Raw genomic sequence first — 26,026 nt, 5'->3', positions numbered from 1 at the left:
GATTTTATAAATGAGGAAACTGAGGCACCGATGCAAGGGAAATATACATTGTGGGCATACCCTGAATGCCCCACCCACCAAGTGAGACCATCAGAAATTCTAAAGACAGGAAAATAAACACACATCAAAGGCTGTTTAAACCTTAAAATTGAAAAAACTGCTGCTTTTTCATTTAACAAACACTTTTTTATTCTCTGTTATTATACTTACCAGGGTTCTAGGACTGAATGAGAAATACAGGTTTTCTATTGGTCATATTCACAGCCAACATTTCCTCTGTGCCAGGTCAGAAAGACAGTGGTCACTTTCATGAATAACTTCCTTGGGCAAAGCTGCTCTCAGCCTTGACTAAAGTCGCCTTTCCAGGGGCTGGTCCACATTCATGATCTCTCTTCTCTGGCACAGAGAAAGTGAATGGTCAGACCCAACTCTTGAATGGTGAGTCATGTGCTTTAACAATGCTTCTTGTTCACCAGATACACTTTATGAAAAAGTGAAGTGACAGAAAGGTGAAGTGACTTAGCCAAGGTCACACAACTTGGAAGCAGCAGATCAGGAAGAAAAATCCAGGTCTCCTGCTAGGTAGGCTAGTCTTCCATCCAAGGGCATACTAGACCCAGGTCAACTCAGCCATGTGGGGCTGCCAGATGTTTCTGCATGTGGATAAAGAGAAACAGGCCAAGGGCTACAAAGGAGCAGAATAAGCTAGAAACTCCCAGAGCTTTGGTCCTAGAAAGGCCCTTAAGAATTATCCAGAATGGGTGTGGGGGCTCATGTCTGTAATTCTGACATTTGGGAGACTGAGGTGGGCAGATCACCTGAGGCCAGGAGTTCAAGACCAGTCTGGCCAGCATGGTAAAACCCCTTCTCTACTAAAAATACAAAAAAAATTAGCAGGCTTGGTAGCATGCACCTGTAGTCCCAGCCACTTGGGAGGCTGAGGCAACAGAATCACTTGAACCCGGGCAGCAGAGGTTGCAGTGAGCCAAGATGGCACCACCGCACTCCAGCCTGGGTGACAGTGTGAGACTCTGCCTCAATCTGAAAAAAAAAAAAAAAAAGAATCATCCAATCCACCCATCATATAGGTAGGCAAACTGAGGACCAGCCAAAAAAAGCAACTTGCCAAAAATTACACAGCTTGAAGTGGGCAGATCAGGTCCAGGGCCCATGTCCATAGCAATCTTATCATTCAAGTGAGTTTGGACAGCACTATACAAGAGCTGCTATGGGGATATCAAAGCAATCAATCCACAGGACTTTTTTGTTTTTTTCCTTAGCAGGTCCAGGTCATAAACAAAAAGTACAATGTGTAGTCTCTGTCCTTGAGGAGTTTACAGTCCCAGCTAGAAAAACTGGCAGGTACACAAGAAAACAGAATCAATATCATAAAACATCAGAACGGGCAGCAGCTGTATCAAGCATTTAAAGGAGGCAGAGAGCAGCGGGGCTGGCTGTGTAGGAAGGCTTCCTGAAGAAGGGCTACAGAAAGCTGGACTTTGAAGCATGACTAGAAGTCCCACAAATAGAAAGGAATAGGTATGTCAGTCCAGGAAAGAGCTTCAACTCATAAAGCGGTTTTGTGGGAGATGAAGCAAAATCGCACACGAAGGTTAGGTCTTGGGGGCTAGGGATCCTTCAGATGCCAGGTCAGGGCATTTGGACTTGGGTCTGTGAAACAATAGGTCTTCAAACTTGTTCAGGAGCAGATCACTTGGAAGCCTCTGAGCTCTTCACAGAATTCCACAAGTGACTGATCCCACTTCATTCCAGGACAACATTCCTGTTGGGAAACAGAACTGTTCTTCTACATCTGTAATATAAAACCACAATCACAAGCGCACATGCCTGTGAACAAAGTAAGTCCTCAAGTGAAACAGGATCAATCTTTCCCAAATACTCCTGTCAACAGTTATCTGCCCTTGACCTCTGTCTTCCGTCTCTGTCTTCTGTAGCTTGTGGACTGACAGACATGTACAAGTACCACTCTTTTTCACAAAATATGGGAGAGAAAAACTTTAAAAATGGAGAGAATTCTGAAAACTTACTTTTTTTTCTTCATATTGGAAAGAGGCAGTCTGATCACTTTAAGAGTTCAAGGCAATGTCACATAGAGTAGTATCCTCACTGAGCATCAGTTTCCCCATCTGGCATGGAGGGGTTGGAGCTGGAAACATTATCTGAGGCCAAGTTTTGGACACATGATTCACCCAGTCTGGTCATCTTCACATCTCCTGGGCTCTCTGGACAATGAAAGGGATGGGGGACCAGTCCTTCCATACATGTCCACGGTTCTAAGCAGCAGAGAGAGTAGCTTTGGTGGGACTAGCTCTGTAGCTGTCAGCTTCTGCAAAGGCCAGGGGTCAGCATGAGATGTCAAAAAAGGATTTCTGTGCTGGGTCCCGGAGTGAGCACAACACCCCGGTTGCTGACAGGTCAGACCCCTTTTGGAGTGCCCCCAGATACTTCTCTCCTCACCCCGGGCTCCCCATTGCCCATCTTGGGCTCCTGAAGCTTTCCCGACTGCTCAGTCTTGGAGGAAGATGAGTACCTTCATCCCTAGGTCACCTGGCCAGGAACGGGCAGCACCCAGCACCCAGGATGTAGGCTTCTATGAGCTGGCAGGGGCATGGAATTCTTGGAGAGTTTGTGTGTCTTGTCCCCATTGCCTGAGGGAGCTGGGAGGTCACTAGAAGCCGGATGTAGTAGCCACCAAACACTGCCAGCAGCTGGCGGGCCATTTCCTAGAAAAGGCAGGGAGGCAGATTGAATACCCCAGAGGAATCCTAGGCACTGGGGAAAAACCACACTGCCTTCTTGCCCCTGGACTCAGGGGTGATGCTCACTAGGAAGAACCAGGCCAGGCCAGCACCTGGGGCTCTCAGAAGATGCCAGCCTGGTCTAGACGCCCAGTTCTGCAACCCACGGGCTGTGGGGCTCCTGCAGCCTCAGTGTTCTCACTGCCAAGGTGGGTAACTAACTGCTAAATGGCAATAACAATACTCACAAAAAAGATATGCAAGCTCAAAGTGCTAGAGAAATTACCTAATTCTAATTACCAAAGTTTTAAAACAGAGCTGGCCAGGTATAGTGGTTTACACCTGTAATCCCAGCACTTTGGGAGGCCAAGGCAGGAAGATCACCTGAGGTCAGGAGTACAAGAGCAGCCTAGGCAACAGAGCGAGACTCTGTTTCTACAAAAATAAAATTCAAATTAAAAATATATTTTAAAAACAAAAAAAGAAAGTCAACCTAGCCAGCCACAAATACATTCTTTTTTCTACTTTCAAATGTCTGTGAGTCTGTAAAGTACATGAGTTCCAAGTGACTCACCTGAAGAAAATTACTAAGTAGTGGAAGTGGGGAGAGAAATAGTCCCATGATAACAGAATTCTTTAATTCCTACCAGGTACCTGGTAGATTTCTTAACACAAGTACTCCTAACATATTAAAAGAGACTGCTTACATTTAAATATGATAACTGACAGCAAAATTTAAAAAAAAAAAAAAGGAAGAAAGAAAAACACAAAAAAGGGAAAAGAGAGATAGCTTATAAAATTTAGTTTTATCACAAAAGGACAAATAACTGTATGATTCTGCTAATACAAGGCACCTAGAGTAATCAACTCACAGGGAGAGAAGGTAGAACTGTGGTTTCTAGGGTTGAGAGGAGGGAGAAAGGAAGGAAGGGGAAGGTAGCGTTTAATGGGCACAGAGCTTTGATTTGGGAAGATGAAAGTATTCTGTAGATGGATTATGATGACAGTTGTGTAACAAAGTAAATGTACCCAATGTTGCTGAACCATATACTTAAAATGGTTAAGATGGTACATTTTATATTATGTATATTTGCCACAAAAAAAATTAAGTTAAAAAAAAGGATTAAAAAATTTAATTGAAAAAAAAAGTACTTTTTTTTTTCTTTTTTAAAGACAGGTATCTTAAGTCAGGTACAGTGGCTCATGCCTGTAATCCCATCACTTTGGGAGGCCAAGGCGGGCAGATCGCCTGAGCTCAGAGTTCAAGACCAGCCTGGCCAACACGGTGAAACCCCATCTCCACTAAAAATACAAAAAAAAAACTAGCCAGGTGTGCTGACAGGTGCCTGTAATCCCAGCTACTCGGGAGGCTGAGGCAAGGAGAATCACTTGAACCCGAAGGCAGAGGTTGCAGTTAGCTGAGATCGTGCCATTGCACTCCAGCCTGGGAAAAAGGAGGAAAACTCTGTCTCAAAAACAAAAAAAGGACAAGGGATCTTACTATGTCCTTACTATGTTCCCCAGGCTGGTCTCGAACTCCTAGGCTCCTGCCTTGGCCTCCTACAGTGCTGGGATTACAGCTGTGAGCCACCACGCTAGGCCTTAATGCACATTCTTATTAACACATTTAAAGAGCCATAAAGATCCATTCACCAGTCTACAAGATGAGATCTCAGGGAAAATGCTTAAATTCCTTAAGCATGGTGTTGAAGGTCTTTCATATGACTTGCGTCCACTCTGAATGTAATGAAATAAGGTGTGGGTTACATCAATGCTAGTTATGTCTGTAAAGTTAGTAATTAAGGACAGGCTTTATTTATTTATTTTATTTTATTTTATTTTTTGAGACGGAGTTTCGCTCTTCTTACCCAGGCTGGAGTGCAATGGCGCAATCTCGGCTCACCACAACCTCTGTCTCCTGGGTTCAAGCAATTCTCCTGCCTCAGCCTCCCAAGTAGCTGGGACTACAGGCATGCGCCATCATGCCCAGCTAATTTTTGTATTTTTAGTAGAGATGGAGTTTCACCATGTTGACCAGGATGGTCTCGATCTCTTGACCTCATGATCCAAAAGATCAGCCTCCCAAAGTGCTGGGATTACAGGTGTGAGCCACCGCGCCCGGCCTAAGGACAGGCTTTAAAGTCAAAAAGACCAAGAGGGAATTTCAGCTCAGTCACTATGATTAACCCACAGCAGTCACTTCATGTTATTGAGCCCATTTCCTCATTAGGAGAATGGCGAAAATACTGACATTGACCCCACAAAGTCAGAGTGAGGATTAAGGAGCCTAACAGACAAACAGTATTGAGCCTAGCACCTAGTGCTCCATGAATGGCATCAATATCTTCCCAATATAAGATTAGCGTTTTTTTCAAGTTATCCTTTGTGCTAGAAAATACAAAACACTTCAAATAGTTTACCACACCCTAACTCAGATTGGTCTTCTTGCCAGTTTACTCTAAAATCAGTAATGTAAGAAGCAAAGAACTGTAGCAAGAACATTGGCCTACTTAGAATCAGCAGGGCTGGCTTCGGCCCTTGGCTTACCACACTCTCCCTTTCTGGCGACCTTGGGAAAGTCAGCTGACCTCTTGGAACCTTATTTCACCCATCAAGGAAGAAAGGAAAATAATTCATACCTTGAAGAGAATGCTAATGAATTTTGTGCATGAGAAAAAGCTGTAAAAATGTAAGAGGTCATTATCACTACCTTTCCATCTTTTACAGACACTGGGTTCCTACTGAAATATGACCATCTGGCCCAGGCTGAGACTTGGGCATCGATTATATTTTCTCTAACCAAATTATAAAGGCAGCGACTTTCAGAACATGTACACACACACTTGATATTCATGACAAGAAATTGTATTACTACTGGTTTGAATAAATTTGAAAAAAAAAATCATTTAAAAGACCTATATTTAACGGGTTATTGCACAAAAACCCACACATGCATGTTACAAGAAAGTACATAACCTTATCAAGCTTTTCTCTTTAAAAAAAAACAAAAAAAGTCAATACAATAAAGTGAAGAGATTAATACATTTATCATTTTCTCTTTTCTTTTTATGTTTTTTAAATATTTTGGCAGGGCACAGTGACTCACACCTGTGACCTTAGCACTTCAGGAGGCTGAACTTGAGCTTAGGAGTTCAAGACAAGCATTGGCAACATGGTAAAACCCTGTCTAAATAAAATTTAAAAATTAACATAAAAAGATTTTTTTTTTTTTTTTGAGATAGAGTCTTGCTCTGTTGAACCACTGCACTGGCCTATCACTTTCTCTTTTAAATAGTACTACCCGTAGGATTTCTACTCCCCCCAGTACAAAAGAGAAAGCCTCGGCTGGTTTGGACCTTGAATCCCCAAACCTCTTGGCTGAAAAGATGTAAGTGCTCTTCTGAAGTCTCAATGGTCACCTGAGGTCACCATCACTGCTTGTCTCCCTGACAGTGGGTCTGTCCCTGTGAGAAGAAGGTAGCACAAGCTGCAAACCACATTTTCAGATTTCTGTTCTACCAGTGCTTAGCCATAGCCAAGAGACAGCGTGGACGGCAGGATCTAACAGAACTCTGGGGCTGAAAGAATTCGAATTCAACAGAAATGCAAAGAAGTGGGAGGTCGGATGGGTAGATCTCTTGAGCCCAGGAGCTGGAGACCAGCCTGGGCAACATGGCGAAACCCTGCCTCTAATAAAAATACAAAAAAATTAGCCAGGCATGGTGGCGCATGCCCATAGTCCCAACTACTCAGGAGGCCAAGGTGGGAGGATTGCTTGAGCCTGGGAAGTTGAGGCCACAGAGAGCAGTGATCACATCACTGCACCCCAGCCCAGGTGACAGGAGTAAGATTGTGTCTCAAAAAAAAAAAAAAATGCAAAGAAGAATCAGCTATCTAACTGCAATGCAAGTAGATGGATGAATGGTTGGATAGATGAATAAATAATTGATTAATTAAGATCCAAATATTTGTCAATATGTTCATGGTGAAGTAAGCTGTAATCTAACAACATGCAACTACCCATACAATGCAACCATCAAAAAGAATATCCAAGATATTAAATAATGCAACAAAAAGTCCCAATAAATATAAAATGCTTCCTATTAACTATTTTTTTTAAGTGCTAGGGTGAAGAATAAAGACTGAAAACTCCTGAGCTAGATTTGTATGGTGTCTACCAACTGAGAGAAGCCATGTCCCTGGGAATCTGGGAAGCCCCCATATAGACTTTCTCTACACAAACTCCCCCAAGGGAGGATGGCCGTGACTAGCCCTGGTGCCTGTTACCTCCGGCTCAGCCTCAGGAACGAGCTGGTGAAGCTCAGTCTGCATGAGTGGCCTCTCCATAGGACGAGAACTGTCGGGCAAGAGAGGAGCATCCTCCAAGCTCTCAGGCCCCTCCGCTGTTGCAGGGCTCACCCCAGTCTCCATGACAACACACAACTGGCTCAATCTGCTTCTCAGCAAGGACTGCAAAGGAAACAGAGAAGGGGCTCAGGCGTGCTTAAATCGGGTGGTGTCTGCGAGACAGTCCCTCTGCGAGCTGCAGACCCAGCAGAGGATGAGGTCTCAGACTCAGATGATGACCTCAGAAAAAGCTGGTCACATTGGCAATATTATGTAATTCCCTACAGATGGTCATTATTAGCTTCTAAATATTTTTCCCTTTTTGGCTAGGCAGGGTGGCTAGAGCCTGTAATCCCAGCACTCTGGGAGGCTGAGGCGGGTGGATCACTTGAGGCTAGAAGTTCAAGACCAGCCTGGCCAACGTGGTGAAACCCTGTCTCTACTAAAAATATAAAAATTAGCCAGGTGTGGTGGCGTGTGCCTGTAGTCCCAGCCACCCGGGAGGCTGAGGCATGAGAATCACTTGAACCTGGGAGGCAGGGAGTGCAGTGAGCCAAGATGGTGCCATTGCACTCCATCCTGGGTGACAGAGCCAGACTCTGCCTCAAAACAAACAAAGAAATATTTTTCCTTTCATGTTCTCCCTTGATCAAAGCAGCCTGGGATGTGCGAATCTTTATCCAGATGTTGCAAATGAATAAACTAAGACTCAAAGGCCTTGTTCGAGGCCACACGGGAACTAATGAGCTAGATTCAGGGCTAAGTCACAACCCTGACTTCAAGATCCACTGCAGCCAGAACTCAGGAAAGGCTGATCCTCAAGAAGGAGCCCAGGGCTAGGAGACAGGAGGCCTGGCCTCCAAACCTGGGCATCACCAGCCAGCTCCATGACCACAGGCAGGTAACAGGTCATCCCAGAGCCTGTTTCTTCCTCTGGAGAGGCAGAGCGAGATGCCTCTGATGTTCTTAATAAATGGTAGAAAGGCACTGTGAACAAGTAAAAGTTGCCTCAATACATGAAACTTCGAGAGCCACCAAAATTTATTATTAATAGTATTATTATAAAGAAATACGTTCACCACAGGAAATATGGAAGAAGCAATGAGTTAAAAAGAAGCACAAGGCTGGGCTCACGCCTGTAATCCCAGCACTTTGGGAGGCTAAGCAGGGAGGATCACCTGAGGTCGGGAGTTTGAGACTAGCCTGGCCAACATGGTAAAACCCCGTCTCTACAAAAATACAAAAATTAGCCTGGCATCATGGTAGGCGCCTATAATCCCAGCTACTCGGGAAGCTGAGGGAGAACTGCTTGAATCCGGGAGGCAGAGGTTGCAGTGAGCTAAGATCATGCCACTGCACTCCAGCCTGGGTGACAGAGTGAGACTCTGTCTCAAAAAAAAAAAAAAAAAAAAAAAAAAAAGGCAGAAAAGCAGCCATAATTCCCGAGGCAAAAATAACCACTGATTGCTTACAGGTGTTCTTCCGAGTAACTTTTTCTTAGACCTTTTCCCACCTTTAAGATAATGTAGCCGGGCGCGGTGGCTCAAGCCTGTAATCCCAGCACTTTGGGAGGCCGAGGCGGGTGGATCACGAGGTCGAGAGATCGAGACCATCCTGGTCAACATGGTGAAACCCCGTCTCTACTAAAAATACAAAAAACTAGCTGGGCATGGTGGCACGTGCCTGTAATCCCAGCTACTCAGGAGGCTGAGGCAGGAGAATTGCCTGAACCCAGGAGGCGGAGGTTGCGGTGAGCCGAGATCGCGCCATTGCACTCCAGCCTGGGTAACAAGAGCGAAACTCTGTCTCAAAAAAAAAAAAAAAAAAAAGAAAAAAAGATAATGTAATCGATACAACTTGGCCTTCTGGGTTTGGGTTTGTTTGGTTTTTTAACTGAAGATATCTTACCTCTTGGCTAGTCTTCATTTCTTGAACATGGTCAGACAAAAACTGCACACAGTTCTCCAGGTTGAAGTAGACAAACCAAAGCTGTTAGGAGAAGAAGCTGTGAACACCGTGGCTCAAAGCCAGACCAACCTGGAACTCTCCCTCCCAGCCAGTCCTATTTAGCCGGCTGTCTGGCAGGAACGTGCCATTTGGCTCCCTCCCAGAGTCTCACACCATGACCACGTCTCATTTGTATGGCTGGTAGAAAAATGGCTTTGGGTGCAAATTTAGAAAAGGTCAAACCCCAGGCCAGATGTGGTGGCTCACACTTGTAACCCCACCACTTTGGGTTTCACTTGAGGCCAGGAGTTCAAGACTGGCCAACGTGGTGAAACCCCTGTCTCTACAAAAAATACAAAAAATTAGCTGGGTATGTAGTGGGTGCCTGTAATCCCTGTTACTCAGGAGCCTGAGGCACAAGAATTGCCTGAATCCTGGAGGTGGAGGTTGCAGTAAGCCAATATCAAGTCACTGCACTCCAGCCTGGGCGACAGAGCAAGACTGTCTCAAAAAGAAAAAAAAAGAAAAGAAAAAGTCCAACTCTGTTCAAAATGGTGGCCCATTTCCCACAAGTCACTGAGCATCCCAGACAGACCCCAAACCCTCTTGGACATCACCTGTCCTACCTGAGGCCACCTTCATCCTCAATGGGCAGGGCATCAACATGCAAATGAGTAAAAGCCTTCAGAGCTGATACCTGCGGCCCACAACCAGGTCTGAGGTAATCAACCTGGGTGCTTGTGGGGAGGGAAGCAGGATGAGAAGTCCACACCCCACCTGCACCCCCCTTCCACTGCAGGGGCCAGCCAGGCTAAACTTAACCAGGCTGAAATCCTCCACGTTCACCTTACGACATCCTGTCAAGACCACACCTGCCACACATCCTAATTAAAGTTCTTCGAGAAACTGGTGGTCCCTGCCCCAAACTCCCAACCACTGGCCACCTCCTCTGAATTCCAGACCTCTCTCCTCCCATGGACTGACCCATAGAAACCCAAAGTCATAGCCTTCTTGCCAACTAGTATCCCAATGTCTTACCCACAAAAGAGTATTTCTCAAATGATTCCTTTAAAGCTTCTTACTGTGAAAATTTCCAATCATGTACAAAAGTAGATGACAGCAACCCATCATCCTCCTGCAACTGCTAGGTCACCTCATGGCCACTCTTCGTTCATCTTCATCCTCACTTGGTACCTGTCCCCCAACACCCCCACCTCCACTACACCCACCAGTGAAGCTGAAGGACATCCCAGATAAGTGTATCACATCATCCCAAGACACTATTTTGAAACTGAAAGAACCCAGCTGTCTAAAAAGATGTGTCCTTTTTTTTTTTTTTTTTTTTTTTTTTTTTTGAGATAGGGTCTCACTCTGGCACCCAGGCTAGAATGCAGTGGTGCGATCACAGCTCACTGCAGCCTTGACCTCCTGGACTCAGGTGATCCTCCCACCTCAGCCTCCCAAGTAGCTGGGACTACAGGCACGTGACCCTATGCCCAGCCAGGTTTTGTACTCTTTGTGGAGACAGAGTTTTCCACGTTGCTCAGGCTGGTCTTGAACTCTTAGATTCAAGCAATCCACATGCCTCAGCCTCCCAAAGTGCTAGGATTACAGGCATGAGCCACCACGCCCAGCTGATGTGTCTGTTCTTCGGTCACCTATCCATCCATGCATTCAGCTAACTAACATATGCCAAGTCACTACTAGGTGCCAATGGATAAAGGAGATTTGGAGGTAAATGAGGCTAAGAAGGACCCCCAAATTCCAGGAGTTCCCAGTCTACAATGTCACACTTGAACTGCCAGGAATCTTGTGATGCCATCTGCTTCACCCCAATGTTAGGTAAGATCATCTTACACCTACACCATCTTGAGTGTGACAGGCTCCATAAACACAGGGACCTGTACGGGTTCTCTGCTGCAGCCTCAATCCCTGGGACAGTGTCTGGTACATAATAGGCTCTCAACAAGCATTTGTGGGGTAACTGAGGCAGGTGCAAGAGGAGCCTCTTCCCAGTCCCCCGTGCACACCTATCCCTTGGGCTCCCACCGGGCGAGGGGCATCACGGGTGAGAATGCAGATGTGATGCTGAGGAGGTCTTGCAATTCCACCAGGCAGATCAGGCATGGATGGAGGAACAGGCAGAGCTCAGCCAGGATCAGCAGATCTGGCCTGTGTTCCGACCCACCCTGCGACTCCATACTAGTCGCTTTCAGATCTCCCCACAACCTTCGGGCCAAAGAGCATGACCAAGCCAGGCAGACAAGGCCTTCGGCATCTGATCTGCCTCTCTGGCCTCATCTCTCCCCGCTGTGTCACTCTGACATAGCCCCAGCCATGGTGAGCTCCATGCAGCCCTTCAAAGGGACCCTGTGTACCTTGCCTCTCAGCCTTGTTGGGGGCTGTCCCTTTGCTATCAGGCTGGAGAGGCTACTATTGACTGTCTCGCTGTGTGCCTGTCATCCTCTGGCAGGACAGGGACCTTGCATGGGCCCCTCAGTGTCGCCAGTGTCGAGCCAAGGGCACAGTGCAGAGGAGGCTCCATCTGTCTGCTGAGTAAATGCCAGGTGGCCAGCAAGGTTTGGATATTATCTGCGCTTCCCTTTCAGCCCTGCCATGTGGAGGTTCCAGGCCACTGGTTACTGCACAGAGAAGGTGTCTCGAGGAAGAAACACTGGGGCAGGGAGGAAGGAAAGGGCTGCCGACAGCCATCTTACTTATTCGCAGACTAACGCAGACACTGTGCAGGCTGACAGAACGTAAGGCCACTGCTCTCCATTTAGCCCAACAAAAAAACTGGGCCATGAGGAAGAGGTCACTATGAGATACAGTACCTGAATCACACTCTGGCATCCTTCCACTGTGTCTGTCACCCCCAGCAGCACTCTGTGTCTCAGGAGGGCTCCATTGGCAGCTGCCAGCCTCAGGTCTGTGTTGGTGTTGGCCTGTAAGACAAATGCCAGGCCCATGACGGGACCTCCATGCTACTGGGGAGCTCCTGGGCTCTGAGCAGTAGAAACATACTATCCCACTCCCAATGCCAAGGGACAATCCCCACCCTCAGGCTTCTCCCATTTCCTCCCCCCTATTAAATGGGTTGGGGTGGAGGCAGGCACAGTGACTCATGCCTGTAATCCCAGTGCTTTAGGAAACTAAGGCAGGAGAATTTCTTGAGGCCAGGGGTTTGAGCCCAGCCTGGACGTAGCGAGACGTCATCTCTATAAAAGAAATGGTTTAAAAATTAGCTAGGTATGGCCGGGCGCGGTGGCTCAAGCCTGTAATCCCAGCACTTTGGGAGGCCGAGGTGGGTGGATCATGAGGTCAAGAGATCGAGACCAACCTGGTCAACATGGTGAAACCCCATCTCTACTAAAAAAATACAAAAAATTAGCTGGGCATGGTGGCACGTGCCTATAATCCCAGCTACTCAGGAGGCTGAGGCAGGAGAATTGCCTGAACCCACAAGGCGGAGGTTGCAGTGAGCCGAGATCGCACCATTGCACTCCAGCCCGGGTAACAAGAGCGAAACTCTGTCTCAAAAAAAAAAAAAAAAAAAAAATTAGCTAGGTGTGGGAGTGTGCACTCTAGTCCCAACTATTTGGGAGAGTGAGACAAGAGGATCACTTGAGCCCAGGAGTGTGAGGTTATAGTAAGCTATGATTGTACCGCTGCGCTTCAGCCTAGGTGACAGAGTGAGAGTCTGTCTCTTAGAAAGAAGGAAAGCAGGCCAGGTGCGATGGCTCACGCCTGTATTCCCAGCACTTTGGGAGGCTGAGGCAGGCAGATCACAAGGTCAGGAGATCGAGACCATCCTGGACAAGATGGTTCAACCCTGTCTCTACTAAAAATACAAAAGTTAGCTGGGTGTGGTGGCGCATGCCTATAGTCCTGGCTACTTGGAAGGCTCAGGGAGGAGAATCACTTGAACTGGAGAGGCAAAGGTTGCAGTGAGCCGAGATCACGCCACTGCACTCCAGCCTGGCGACAGAGCAAAACTCAGTCTCAAAAAAAAAAAAAGAAGTAAAGAAAAATAAAATGAGATGGGGGACTGTTGGAACAGTAAATTCAATAGTGTCAGAAGGCCCTGGGATAAAGCGCAACTCTGCTGCTTCCTGGCTATATGGCCCTGGACAAGGTATGTCCCTTCCCTGAAACTTATTTTCTTCAGTTGTAGAATAAAAGAATGTCTCTGTCTCCTAGGAACGGAGTGAGACTTTGCTGAGATTGTGTGTGATGCACTTAACCCAGGGACTGGGACTACAGTCAAGGTGTATAAGATATTTCCGGAAGAGGGGAGACCAAATGGGTTTGATCTGTTTGAGCTGACACATCAAATCTGTTGTGTAAGTGAAGCACTCGCTCCGTCGAGAAAGCACCTACTTCAAAGTACCTAACGCAGCACTGGTCCTCAGGAGGGGCTCTGGCAATCAGTCTTCTGCTCTCCCACCCAAACCAATGGATGCCACACATTCCGCTGGGAAAGTGGATACTAAACAGGTCGGGGAGAAGAGGAGGAACAAGAGGATCCCAAATGCTGGTTTGAGAAAGTGAGCACAAGAGGACTTTCAGACCCAGTTAGAAGAGAGCAGCCCAACCAAGGATAATAGTTCCCAAAAGGGGCAGCACCCCTTAAGGGGTATTTTGGAAAGGTAAGAAGGACCCTTTGGTTGTCACAGGGATGGGATGGACAGTGCTGGCACTTAGCGGAGGAGGGCCAGGGGCTCCAAACCATGCCTCCCACTGGAAGACATGTCCTGTTAGAAACCATCTGCATGTTGAAGACTGTCCCCTGGGCTGCCTGGACTCCAAATGCCCCACCGAGCATACATGCAGGTAGAACAATCTACTTAGAATTCTCTGGTCAGCCAACCTAACTCCAGTTTACAGTTATACCTAAAGAGATTTTTTTCTGAAGACCTAGTCTCGCTCTGTCATGGAGGTTGGAGTGCACTGGTACCATCACAGCTCCCTGCAGCCTTGACCGCCTGGGCTCAGGAGATCTTCCTGCCTCAGCCCCCCAAGCAGCTGGGACCACACATGCATTCCACCACACCTGGCTAATTTTTAAATATTTTGTAGAGATGGGGTCTCACTATGTTGCCCAGGCTGGTCTCCAACTCCTGGGTTCAAGCAAGTCTCCCACATCGGCCTCCCAAAGTGCTGGGATTACAGGCATGAACCATCATGCCCAGCCACTTAAAGTGATTGTTTGCATGAGTTTAACATACACTGAGTTTTCCAGGAATGCTTCTACTATAAAAATCAAGGAATAATTATATTTTGTTTTGCCTAGAACTGTAGTAAGGGCTGTTTTTCCTTCTAGAAATCAATATCCCAAGAGCTCAATTCCTAACTCTCTCTCTCACTGCCCACGTAACCTTGGGCAAATTACTAATCGTCTCTCTGCCTCCATCTATCTCCTCACCCCCAAGTGGAGATAATAAAGCCCCTACCTCAGAAGGATATAATAATGATGAAATGAGTTAATCCACGTAGAATAATTGAAAGAACTGAACACTTAACACATGTCAGCTGATAATATCATGGTGAGGATGACAGCGAATTGGAAGCATCGTGTTTCACTGTGCCATATTAGCCACAAATATTTGTAGAAACTTGGAACTTCTCACATGCCCTAGCAATGTGCTATACTCTACAAGGCAGAGACCTGCCTGCCTTTACAAACCTTCCAATACATATATATATATACATATATATATATATATATATATATATATATATATATATATATACATATATATATATATATATATATATTTTTTTTTTTTGAGACGGAGTTTCGCTCTTGTTACCCAGGCTAGAGTGCAATGGCACGATCTCGGCTTACCGCAACCTCTGCCTCCTGGGTTCAGGCAATTCTCCTGCCTCAGCCTCCTGAGTAGCTGGGACTACAGGCACGCGCCACCATGCCCAGCTAATTTTTTGTGTTTTTAGTAGAGACGGGGTTTCACCAAGTTGATCAGGATGGTCTCGATCTCTTGACCTCGTGATCCACCCGCCTCAGCCTCCCAAAGTGCTGGGATTACAGGCTTGAGCCACCGCACCTGGCCCAATATATTTTTTTTAAGGCAGGGTCTCACTCTGTCACCCAGGCTGAAGTACAGTGGTGCCATCACAACTCATTGCAGCCTTGAACTCCTAGGCTCAAGCAATCCTCCCACCTCAGCCTCCTAGGACTATGGGCATGTGCCACTGCACCCTGCTGATTTTATTTTTTTGTAGAGACAGGGTCTCACTATGTTGCCCAGCCTGGTCTCAAACTCCTGGGCTCAAGTGATCCTCCCACCTCAGCCTCCCATATTCCTGGGATTGTACGTGTGAGCCACCATGCCCGGCCCAAACCTTCCAGTCCTGAGAAAGCGCACCAAAGGGAAAACAAGACAGTTATGCAGGACAGTGAGGCTCTCAAGGACACCAAGTGACACACAGTGGATGCTAATAGTTAAGAGTGACAATGGTCAGGAAGAAGGGATCTACACAGTCCTGAGTGACAAGGGATCCAGGAAGGAGGAGGTCCTGGAGCTGAGACCCAAACAAAGACCTGAGAAGGGCTGTGTGGCCATAGACTGGTTACTTAACCTTTCTGAGCTTCCACTTCCTCACTGGCAAACAGAGTCCATAAGTTAATACTTACAAAGCCTTTACCTTATACCAGGTACTATTATCAACACTTTGTGTGTCTAAGTCATTTCATTCTCACAACAACCCTACGAGGGAGCTACAGTTATTATTTCAATTTTAGATGAGGGAACTGAAGCCTTGATAGGTTAAGTAACTTACCCCAAGTTGCAGAGCTAGCAAATGGCAGAGGTATCCTGCCTCCGTATAAGGTGTTGTTGGGCACAGACGTGAAGCCCCAAGCTTACAGAGCACAATAGGTGCTCATTAAGTGATGGACATTATTAGGAAGGAAAAAAGGATTCTCCTAAATGAGCAGACAGTGATGATGGCACTGCCAGGATGCACCTGTGGCCTCCATGCTGTACCTTGCTCTTGCTCATTTTTTGGGATCTGTGCCTGGCACAGAGTAAGACTCTGTCATTCATTCATACGTAGATAGATAGATAGATAGATAGATAGACAGACAGACATATAGACCGACAGAAGATAGATGCATACATAGCTGAATGGATGGATGGACGGATAGATGGATGGATGGATTGATAGATAGATGCATGGATGGATGGATGGATGGATGGATAGATGAATGGATGGATGGACAGACAGATACATACATACATATATAGACAGATAGACAGACAAATAGATACACAGACAGACAGACAGATAGATATTGTTGGAACAATAAATTCAATAGTGTCACTCCTGGGCCAAAGACTAGCTCTGGTGTCTCCTGGCTGTGTGGCCCTGGACAAGGTATGTCCTCGTACTCCCAAGGGCTTCATAAATACCAGCTTAATAAAAGGAGAAAAGAAGAGGCAGAGGCAGAGAGCCAAAGCAGGCACTCCCTTCGCCGTGTGAATTACATCCACATCCTTGAAGCATCTGTCAGGTGCCAATTTTTTTGCTTGCTCCTGCTGAAAGAAAACACTTTGCTTCCTCCCCTTCCCAAGAGAAAGTTCTTGCTGCAGGAGTAGCCAGCTCAATTGATTTTTCATAGACCAAACACAAGGGCCACGAAAGCTTCAAAAGACCCCAAAGGCAGAATTATTTTGTCAATCCTGTGGCAAAGCCCAACAAAGATCCTTTCAGAATGGGTCTACCATAAAGTTCCCATTTGTCTCCATGAACACAGGCACTAAGTAGAACTCATGCCCCAAATGCTGATTTACATTTCCCAACATCCCGCCCTCCCCCTCTGAGTCACGCAAGAGTGGAGTGTGCAAAGGATCTCAGAGGCCAACACCGTGCCAGCGATCAGGGGATCGGGAAACAGGAGCTTCCCAAGTAGGTGGAAAGACAGCATAGGTGTGGTAGCAGAAAAACGGTCCCCAAAGATGTCTACGTCCTATTCCCCAGAACCCATGCGTATGTTGTTACATGGCAAAGGGAAATTAAAGCTGTCAATGAAATCAATGCTGTTACTCAGCTGACCTTAAAAATAGGAGATTGTCCCAGATTATCCAGGTGGCCCAATGTAATCACAGGGGTCCTTAAAAGTAGAAGAGGGGCCAGGTACGGTGGCTCACACCTGTAATCCCAGCACTTTCAGAGGCCAAGGCAGGCGGAGATCGAGACCATCCTGGCTAACACGGTGAAACCCCGTCTCTACTAAAATTATAAAAATCAGCCAGGTGTGGAGGTGCATGCCTGTAGTCCCAGCTACTTGGGAGGCTGAGGCAGGAGAATTGCTTGAACCCAGGAGGTGGAGGTTGCAGTGAGCCAAAATCGCGCCACTGCACTCCAGCCTGGCTGACTGAGCAAGACTCCATCTAAAAAAAGTAGAAGAGGGAGACAAAAGAGTCAGAGAAGGAGATGTGAATAAGACTGGATCCACCATTGCTGGCTTTGAAGATGAAGAAAGGGGCCACGAGCCAAGGAATGCAGAGGACCACCAGAAGCTACAAAGGCAAGAAAGCAGATTCTCCCCCAGAGGCCTCAGAAGGAAGCAGCCCTGCCTGCACCGGATGTTTAGCCGAGTGAGACCTATGTCACATATCTAACCTACAGAATGGGAAGATAACAAATTGGTATTGTTTTAAGCCACCAAGTTCATGGTAATTTATTAAAGTAGCTATAGTAAATCAACAGTTTTCTTTTTTTTTTTTTTTTGAGACAGAGTCTCACTCTGTCACCCAGGCTGGAGTGCCGTGGCTCAATCTCAGCTCACTGCAACCTCTGCCTTATGGGTTCAAGTGATTCTCCTGCCTCAGCCTCCTGAGTAGCTGGGATTACAGACATGCGCCACCACACCTGGCTCATCTTTTTTTGTATTTTTAGTAGACATGGGGTTTCACCATGTTGGGCAGGCTGGTCTCGAACTCCTAACCTCAGGATCCATCCGCCTTGGCCTCTCAAAGTGCTGGGATTTACAGGCATGAGCCACTGCACCCCGCCAAACCAACAATTTTCTAAAGGGTACTGGCTAAGAACATGGCTTGGAATCTGAGGCCCTGACCTTGATTTCCAACTCTAGCATTTATTCGTAGCATGGCTGGGGCTACTCTTCGAGCATTTCTGAGTCTCACGTTCCTCGACTACAAAATAAGTGTAAGAGCCTCTACCCAGATTTAATGTCAAGGGATTTAATGAGTTAACCTGTTAAACATTTAGCGGAGGACCGGCCAGGCGCGGTGGCTCAAGCCTGTAATCCCAGCACTTTGGGAGGCCGAGTCGGGTGGATCACAAGGTCAAGAGACCTAGACCATCCTGGTCAACATGGTGAAACCCCGTCTCTACTAAAAATACAAAAAAATTAGCTGGGCATGGTGGCGCGTGCCTGTTATCCCAGCTACTCAAGAGGCTGAGGCAGAGGTTGTGGTGAGCTGAGATCGCGCCATTGCACTCCAGCCTGGGTAACAAGAGTGAAACTCCGCCTCAAAAAAAACCAAAAAAAACAAAAAAAAAAAAAACATTTAGCGGAGGACCCACTACATATGATGTGCTCAATACATATCAAAAGGCAGACACTGAAGAAACGGAATACAATTAAAATCATACATAAGCTGGGAAGTATCCACCTCCTTTCTGAACATGATCAGGAATCAGAGGGCTCAGGCTTTGAATCCTGGTTCTGTCACTAACATTGGGATTCAGGACAAGTAACCACTCACCTTGCCTCAAAGGTCACTGCTGGGATTAAAGACATGACTGTCAATAGAGCACCAGGTCAGCATCTGCCCATCACAGGAGGGAATAATGTATATTGCTCTTCCCAGACTTTAACTTCAGGCACCCTGTGCTGCAGCAGGGTTCAATAACCAACCCTCCCTTGACCACAGGGTTGTCCTGAGCACCCAGGAAGAGGAAGTACATGAAACGGTTCAGTTAACTAAAGTACTGTCAGGATATGGGCTGTTAGTGCCCTCCTCCCACATTCTCAAAACACAGCTTGCTTCCAGAAAAACAATCCACAGGAATCAGACGGGGGGGGGGGGGGGGGGGGGGAACAATCCAAAGGGATCAGACAATCCACAGGGAAAAGCAGAGAGGATGTGATTTCTTTTAGTCACTGGGCTTACGGGCTAGTGTGAATTTTCATGGCTAGGGAAATTCTCTGAGGCAGGCAAAAGAGAAAAATCTGATTCTCATGCCTGCACCACCCTTCTGGAGGAAGGTGTAATCCCAGCACTTTGGGAGGCTGAGGCAGGGGTCTCCAGATGTCTCACCTTCTTCTGGTGTCTCTCAAAGACCAGCACAAGAGTCAGGGTCAGGCTCACTGCGGCCAGCGTCACGAGCAGCATGCCAGCCCAGTGGTTCCCCAAGGCAAACATCTGGCTGGTGGAGTAGATATTGGCCCACACCACCACGTAGAAAACCTGCAAGATCTCACAGAGAGAACATGGTCAGGAACTCCAGTCCTCACATAGAGCAGCTCCATTCAAAGGGACACCCTTCAGACACTACTGATACCCTCCTTGGATTCAGACAGCTCACAGCACCAGTAAGAGATTGATGCAGATTCCTGGGTCTATGAAAATGATCTCATTTTCACTGATTATAAGCAAAATTAGACAAGAAGGATTAGTAGCTACTCCTAATCCTTGTTTACCTTAATTTTAAATAAAACAGAAAAAGGCAGGTGGACTGAAGTGAGACAAATTTCTGTTCAAAGACCACAGTGATCCTTCAAATACTACATGGCTTTGGACAATTTATAACTCCTCTCAGTCTCAGTTTCTTCATCTGTATAATGGGGATAATAACACCTATTTCACAGCATTATAATAAGGGTTAATAAGGTAACATAAGTAACAGCCCAGCACTTGCCAGGGAATGAATCAATGCTGGTTCCTACCCCTTCCCTTCTCCCTGGAAGTGGGACATGGAGTCAGGTGTGTTGTTTGGCCATTTACACGCACAAAACAGCAGCAATCATAGTGGTTCCAAGCACAGATGCTGGAAACCAGGCGGCCAGAGTTCAAACTCTGCCTCTGCCATTTATGTATGTAAGTTTATATATAAATATGAAGACGTATATGTATATTTATATATGTATATGTATGTGTATACACATATATATATGCACACATACATATGACTAGAGCTGAAATAGACCCATCTGTTGAGCAGATGGGGAAACCAAGTTCAGGAGAGGAGGAAAGTCTTGGCCAAAGGCCAGACATTAAGCCCAGAGCCTGGGTGGATCTGCAGACTGCCAATTCCAAGCTCTGCCCCACAGTAAACCCTGACCCTCATCCTTTATGCAAGGACCTGGTTACAACTCTCTCCCATAAATTTCCTCTGATCCCAAATCAATGTCCATAGGTACTATTCTTTTCCAGACACCTGCGCCACCAGCCGCCAAACCCCTGACCCACACCAACAGGCTGCAAGACACAATGCTGAACTTGGTAGTGCCACAAGGCGTCAGGGCAGGGGCAGGGTGCGGGCCACCTCCCCCTTACCACAGCAAAGGCCAGCCGCATAGGCCTTGAGTTGTAGATGATGTATCTTCTCACTTGGGGCTCCAAGAGGGCACTCTCTGCCAAGCTTCTGTACTGGTCGGCTGGGACCTGCTTGGAGCCCAGGGAAAGAGATCAGTCAGCTACAGGAGAGCCAGTCCCCAGTTCCTAGCTGATAGCAAGCATGCTGTTTCCAGTTCATGTGACTATCATGCGGAAGGGGGATTAGGTACATTCTGGGCTGTCCCAAAAGGCAGAATGACGAGCTTGGGGCACTGGGTGGGAGTCACACAGTGCAGCTCTCAGCTCAGGGAAGAACAACCATCACGACATCTGGAGAAGGATCCACACAGCCTCAGACTCAGCACCTCACAGCAGACACAGCGTAGCCTGACAGTTAAGGCATAGGCCCTGGAGTCAGACAGCTCTGCGCCCAAACTCTGGCCCTGCCATTCATGTGCTGTGTGACCTGGAGCAAGTAACCCCACTCCTCTGAGCCTCAGTTTTCTCCTCTGTAAAATAAGGATAAAAGTACCCACTTTGTAGAACTAAGGTACATATTAAATGAGATAATACATGTACAGTGCTGGGCAAAGGGCCAATCTCGTAGTGAACACTCAATATACAGACGACATTATCAATACTGCAATATCAGTATCTATTAATGCAGTCCAAAAGACTGAACAATCACATCTTTCTGCCCAAACAAAAATGTCTATAGAATATAAAGGTCCTGTGAGAGTAGACCTAAGAAAACAGAACTTAATCATAAAAAACTATGTTTAGGTCAGGTGCAGTGTCTCACGCCTGTAATCCCAGCACTTTGGGAAGCTGAGGCAGGCAGACTGCTTGAGCCTAGGAGTTCAAGACCAGCCTGGGCAATATAGCGAGACCCTGTCTCTTTTTATAAAAAAGAAAAAAAAAGATTATATTTAGAAACACAATAGAACAATATGTAAACTGTTCATCCATTAAAAACAACTCAATCTGCCAGGCGCAGTGGCTCACACCTGTAATCCTAGCACTCTGGTAGGCCAAGGCAGGTGAATCACTTGAGGTCAGGAGTTCGAGACCAAGCTGGCCAACACGGTGAAATCTCATCTCTATAAAAATACAAAAATTAGCCAGCTTTAGTACATGCTTGTAGTTCTAGCTACTAGGGAGGCTGAGGCATGAGAATCACTTGAACCCAGGAGGCTGAGGTGGCAGTGAGCCCAGGTCACACAACTACACTCCAGCCTGGGCAACAGAGCAACACTCTGACTCAAAAAAAAAAAAAAAAAAAATGGCCAGGTATGGTGGCTCATGCCTGTAATTCCAGCACTTTGGGAGGCCAAGGCAGGCGGATCACAAAGTCAGGAGTTTGAGACCATCCTGGCCAACATGGTGAAACCCCGTCTTTACTAAAAATACAAAAATTAGCTGGGTGTGGTGGCACACTCCTATAAACCCGGCTACTCAGGAGGCTGAGGCAGGAGAGTCGCTTAAACCCCGGAGGTGGGGGCTGCAGTGAGCAGAGATCATGCCACTGCACTCAAACCTGGGGAACAGAACGAGACTCTCTCTCAAAAAAAAAAAAAGTAAATTCTAAAATCTTGAGGCTAAAATTAGCAGTGTATCTTCCCTAGTCCTAATTAATCTTCCTTTGCTAGCACAGGAAAGGCCTGATCATGTTGGGGCTTTGAGAAGAGAGTAAAAACCATACATATAGGTACTTTATAACAGTAATAGCTACAATATATTGAGCATTTACTATATGCTAGAGACAATGTGAGGATTCCTCAAGCATTATTGCATTGAATCCTAACAAAAACCTTATGTAACCATAAGTATCAATATTATCCACATTTACAGATGATACAACTGAGGCTCACAGAGGTTAAGTCACCTTCCCAAAGTCACATAGGCAGTGATCACCAGAGCTAGATCTGCATCCAGTTCCATGGGTCTGTGAAGCCTGGCCTCAGATCACTGTGCTCAAAGGTGCTGCATCATTATCTAATGAACTCATGTACATTTCCCGTGCATATGCAGTTCCCTCTCCTAAAATGTGCTTCCTCCTGTCCACCCAGCATATTCCTATTTATTCAAGACCCCAGATCAAGCGTCTGCTCCTCTGCAAAGCTTTCATAACCACTGCCTGCTTCCCTGAGTCGAGTTTCTCATTTTCTCCTGTCAATGTCTTCAATGCCTGTGCATTCCTCTCCTGTGGCGTTGATATCATACTGTCCTGACTTCTCCAATACACGTCCATCTCCCCTACTGGGACCTGTGGGAGTAGGTACTATGTCCCGTCCACCTCTATTATGTTGAGCCAGTTAAGTGCCTGGCACAGAAGGGGCACCCAAAAAAATACACATTTGTTAAGTGAATTAATTGGGAAGAGAGGAAAGAGAGGACAGTTCTAATCTACCTTCCTTACATACCCTACCACAGCTAGCACAGAGTGTTTCATAAAGATTTTGTGACTAACTGGATGAAAAGATAGATGGATGAATGGATGAAAGGGAAAATGGGAGGGATTCAAGGAAATCGGCACTCACCTGGATGCCCCAGGTTTGCAGTTGCTCTTCTGCGGCTCCCAGATCGAAGGAGATGGGTGCACAGGTATTGTCGATCCGGAGAACAGTGAGGACCTGGCCATTGTGGAGCTCTGGAAGCAGACCAGAAGCTTCATCTGGCTGACTGATAACCATACCGGGCTTTTGGGGTGAGCCCAAAGCCCGATGGCATCACTCCTCTGGCTGTGAGAACCCTCTCGCAACAAGGAGGGACACAGTGGCCATCCTCAAATCCCCTTGGGAAAAGGACTGGATTTGATTGGGAAGCCCTCAGGAGGCAGAACGAAGGCCAGAGGGAGGAGGCTACTAGGACAGCAATGTGAGACCGTATAAGGACGAACTTCCCAAGAGCAAAAGCTGTCTCCATAAAGAATGGACATTTTTTTGTTCCCCCCAAAAAATGTTCCTCAACACAAGGAGCATTTAAACAGAGACTGAACAACTAACTACACTGGGGGGTGGACCTTTATTTAAGTACTGCAAAGGATGCTCAGCTAAATAAGTTAAATTCCCAGTAGGCTCAGAGAGTCTAAGTAAGAAATAACTGAACCCAGGAGGCTGAGATGGCAGTGAGCCCAGATTATACAACTACACTCCAGCCTGGGCAACAGAGAAACACTCTGTCAAAAAAAAAAAAAAACAGCCAGGTACAGTGGCTCATGCCTGTAATTCCAGCACTTTGGGAGGCTGAGGCAGGCAAATCACAAGGTCAGGAGTTCGAGACCATCCTGGCCAACGTAGTAAAACCCCGTCTCTACTAAAACTACAAAAATTAGCCAGGCGTGGTGGCATGCGCCTGTAATCCCAGCTACTCAGGAGGCTGAGGCAGGAGAATGGCCCCAGAGACGTCCACACCCTAATCCCCAGAGCCTGCAAATATGCTGCCTTCCATAGCTATGGAAGTAAGGGGGCTCATTAGCTGGCCTTTAATACGGAGACTATCCTGAATCATCTGGGGGGGCCCCATGAAATCACAGGAACCTTAAACATGGAAGAGGGGGACAGAGGTAGAGTCAGAGGGAAATGTGACTATGGATGAAAGGTACGGAGGGATGTGGCATTGCTCACTTTGACCATGGCAGGAGAGGCCCATGAGCCAAGGAATATGGGTGACCCCAAGGGGCTGGACAAGGAAAGGAAATGGATTCTCCTCAGAGCCTCCAGAAAGAAACACAGTCCTGCCAACTTGGGGGTTTCGGCTCAGTGAGATCAGTGTCAGACTTCTAACTTACAGAACTATAAAATAAGAAATCCAGCTCGGCACAGTGGCTCACGCCTGTAATCCCAGCAATTTAGGACTGAGGCAGGTGGATCACCTGAGGTCAGGAGCTCAAGACCAGCCTGGCCAACATGATGAAACCCATCTCTACTAAAAATATAAAAATTAACTGGGTGTGGTAGTGGGCACCTGTAATCCCAGGTACTTGGGAGGCTGAGGCAGGAGAATTGCTTGAACCTGGGAGGCAGAGGTTGCAGTGAGCTGAGATCGCACCATTGCACTCCAGCCTGGGCAACAAGAGCAAAACTCCATCTCAATCAATCAATCAATCAATCAATGACAAATCCGTGGTGAGTTTTGTTTTTGTTTTTTTTTTTTTGGAGACAGAGTCTCTCTCTGTCACTCGGGCTGGAGTGCAGTAGCACAAACTTAGCTCACTGCAACCTCCACCTTCCAGGTTCAAGCAATTCTTGTAGCAATTCTTCCAAGCCTGTCAAGTAGCTGGGACTACAGGCATGTGCCACCATGCTGGGCTAATTTTTATATTTCAGTAGAGACGTGGTTTCGCCATGTTGGCCAGGCTGTCTCGAGCTCCTGGCTTCATGTTATCTGCCTGCCTCGGCCTCCCAAAGTGCTGGGATTATAGGCGTGAGCCATTGCACCTGGCCCAAATCCATGGTTTTAAGCCACTGTGTTAGTGGTAACTTGTTATAGCAGCAATAGAAAACTAATACACTGACTTATTGGTAATCCTGCCTACACATAGCTGCAACTCACTCAGCATTTCAAGAGCATAAATTACATGTTTATTCCCTCAAAAAACATGCATCAACCCAGGCTGCTCACAACAGCTACCATAGCTCCTGCCTTCCAAGGGTGGGATGAAGTCAGACCGTGAGACCAGCTGGAGAGAAAGGTCTGGACTGAAATCCCCTCAGGCCCAGTGAGGAATTGCAGCAGCACAAGGCCAAACCTGCCTGCCTGCAGTTCCAGGTACAGAAACTGGACAAACGGATCGAGATCTCCTTGCACCACAGTACAAGGCCCCGTGAGCCACTGGTCAGCAGCCAGGAGGTCTGCGGGGTGGGAGAGATTCCAGCCCTGGGATTCTAGGATCCCAGGTTTCAGCCACACACTGCTGAGGTGTGGATATTTTGCCATATTCTCTGTGGCTGCTGCTTAAACAATGAGGCAGGACTGAAGGGATTCAAGTGTAAGTGTGCTGTCTGCTGGCCCAAAACTGCTGTCACCCTAGTCCAGCTCTGAATAGCACTTGAGTCTTCAAAGCCAAATGATTCACTCTACCTTCCCGGAAATTCCTGGCCCATCCAAACCCTCTTTCTCTCCTCTCCCCCAATGCATCACCAAGCCCTGCCCACTGGGCAAACAAAACATCTGTCCACTCTGTGCCCTCGTGGCATCCTCACCTCTCCCTTGGCCCTCTGCAATAGCCTCCTAAGTGGCTTCTGCAAACCTCTACTTCTACTATGCCTCTTCCACACAGTGGCCAGCGTGCAGATCAGATGATACCAATGCCTTGAGTAAGACTTTCAATAGCTTCCCGGTGCTTTGCAAAAGCCAACCTTGTTACCACATTCTTCCAGCCCTTAGGAAAACTAGCCTCCTGCCAGACTTACCTTGAGATCC

At 46.9% G+C, this 26,026-nt stretch overlaps 1 protein-coding gene across 7 annotated transcripts in view; it reads right to left on the bottom strand.

Moving 5' to 3' along the window:
• Positions 1-448: 448 nt before the first annotated feature.
• The window catches only part of TMEM268 (transmembrane protein 268), a 35,997-nt gene continuing 10,419 nt past the window's right edge, over positions 449-26,026 (bottom strand). For 3 of the 7 annotated variants that reach the window (XM_074395220.1, XM_074395221.1, XM_074395219.1), the window contains exons 3-9: positions 23,143-23,252; positions 20,603-20,713; positions 19,364-19,522; positions 11,888-11,998; positions 9,015-9,095; positions 7,047-7,229; positions 1,504-2,744 (exon numbers count right to left, since the gene is read on the bottom strand). In XM_074395220.1, the coding sequence (XP_074251321.1) occupies positions 2,565-2,744; positions 7,047-7,229; positions 9,015-9,095; positions 11,888-11,998; positions 19,364-19,522; positions 20,603-20,713; positions 23,143-23,252 (935 nt within the window). In that variant the 3' untranslated portion in view covers positions 1,504-2,564. Of the gene's footprint in view, positions 2,745-7,046; positions 7,230-9,014; positions 9,096-11,887; positions 11,999-19,363; positions 19,523-20,602; positions 20,714-23,142; positions 23,253-26,026 lie in introns of all 7 variants that reach the window. The other 4 variants (XR_012516668.1, XM_039475233.2, XM_039475235.2 and 1 more) reach the window with 4 other exon arrangements.

This window comes from Saimiri boliviensis, chromosome 2 (genome assembly GCF_048565385.1).
Source record: "Saimiri boliviensis isolate mSaiBol1 chromosome 2, mSaiBol1.pri, whole genome shotgun sequence".
Lineage (NCBI taxonomy): Eukaryota > Metazoa > Chordata > Mammalia > Primates > Cebidae > Saimiri > Saimiri boliviensis.
This window is presented reverse-complemented; position numbering and strand designations above follow the sequence as displayed.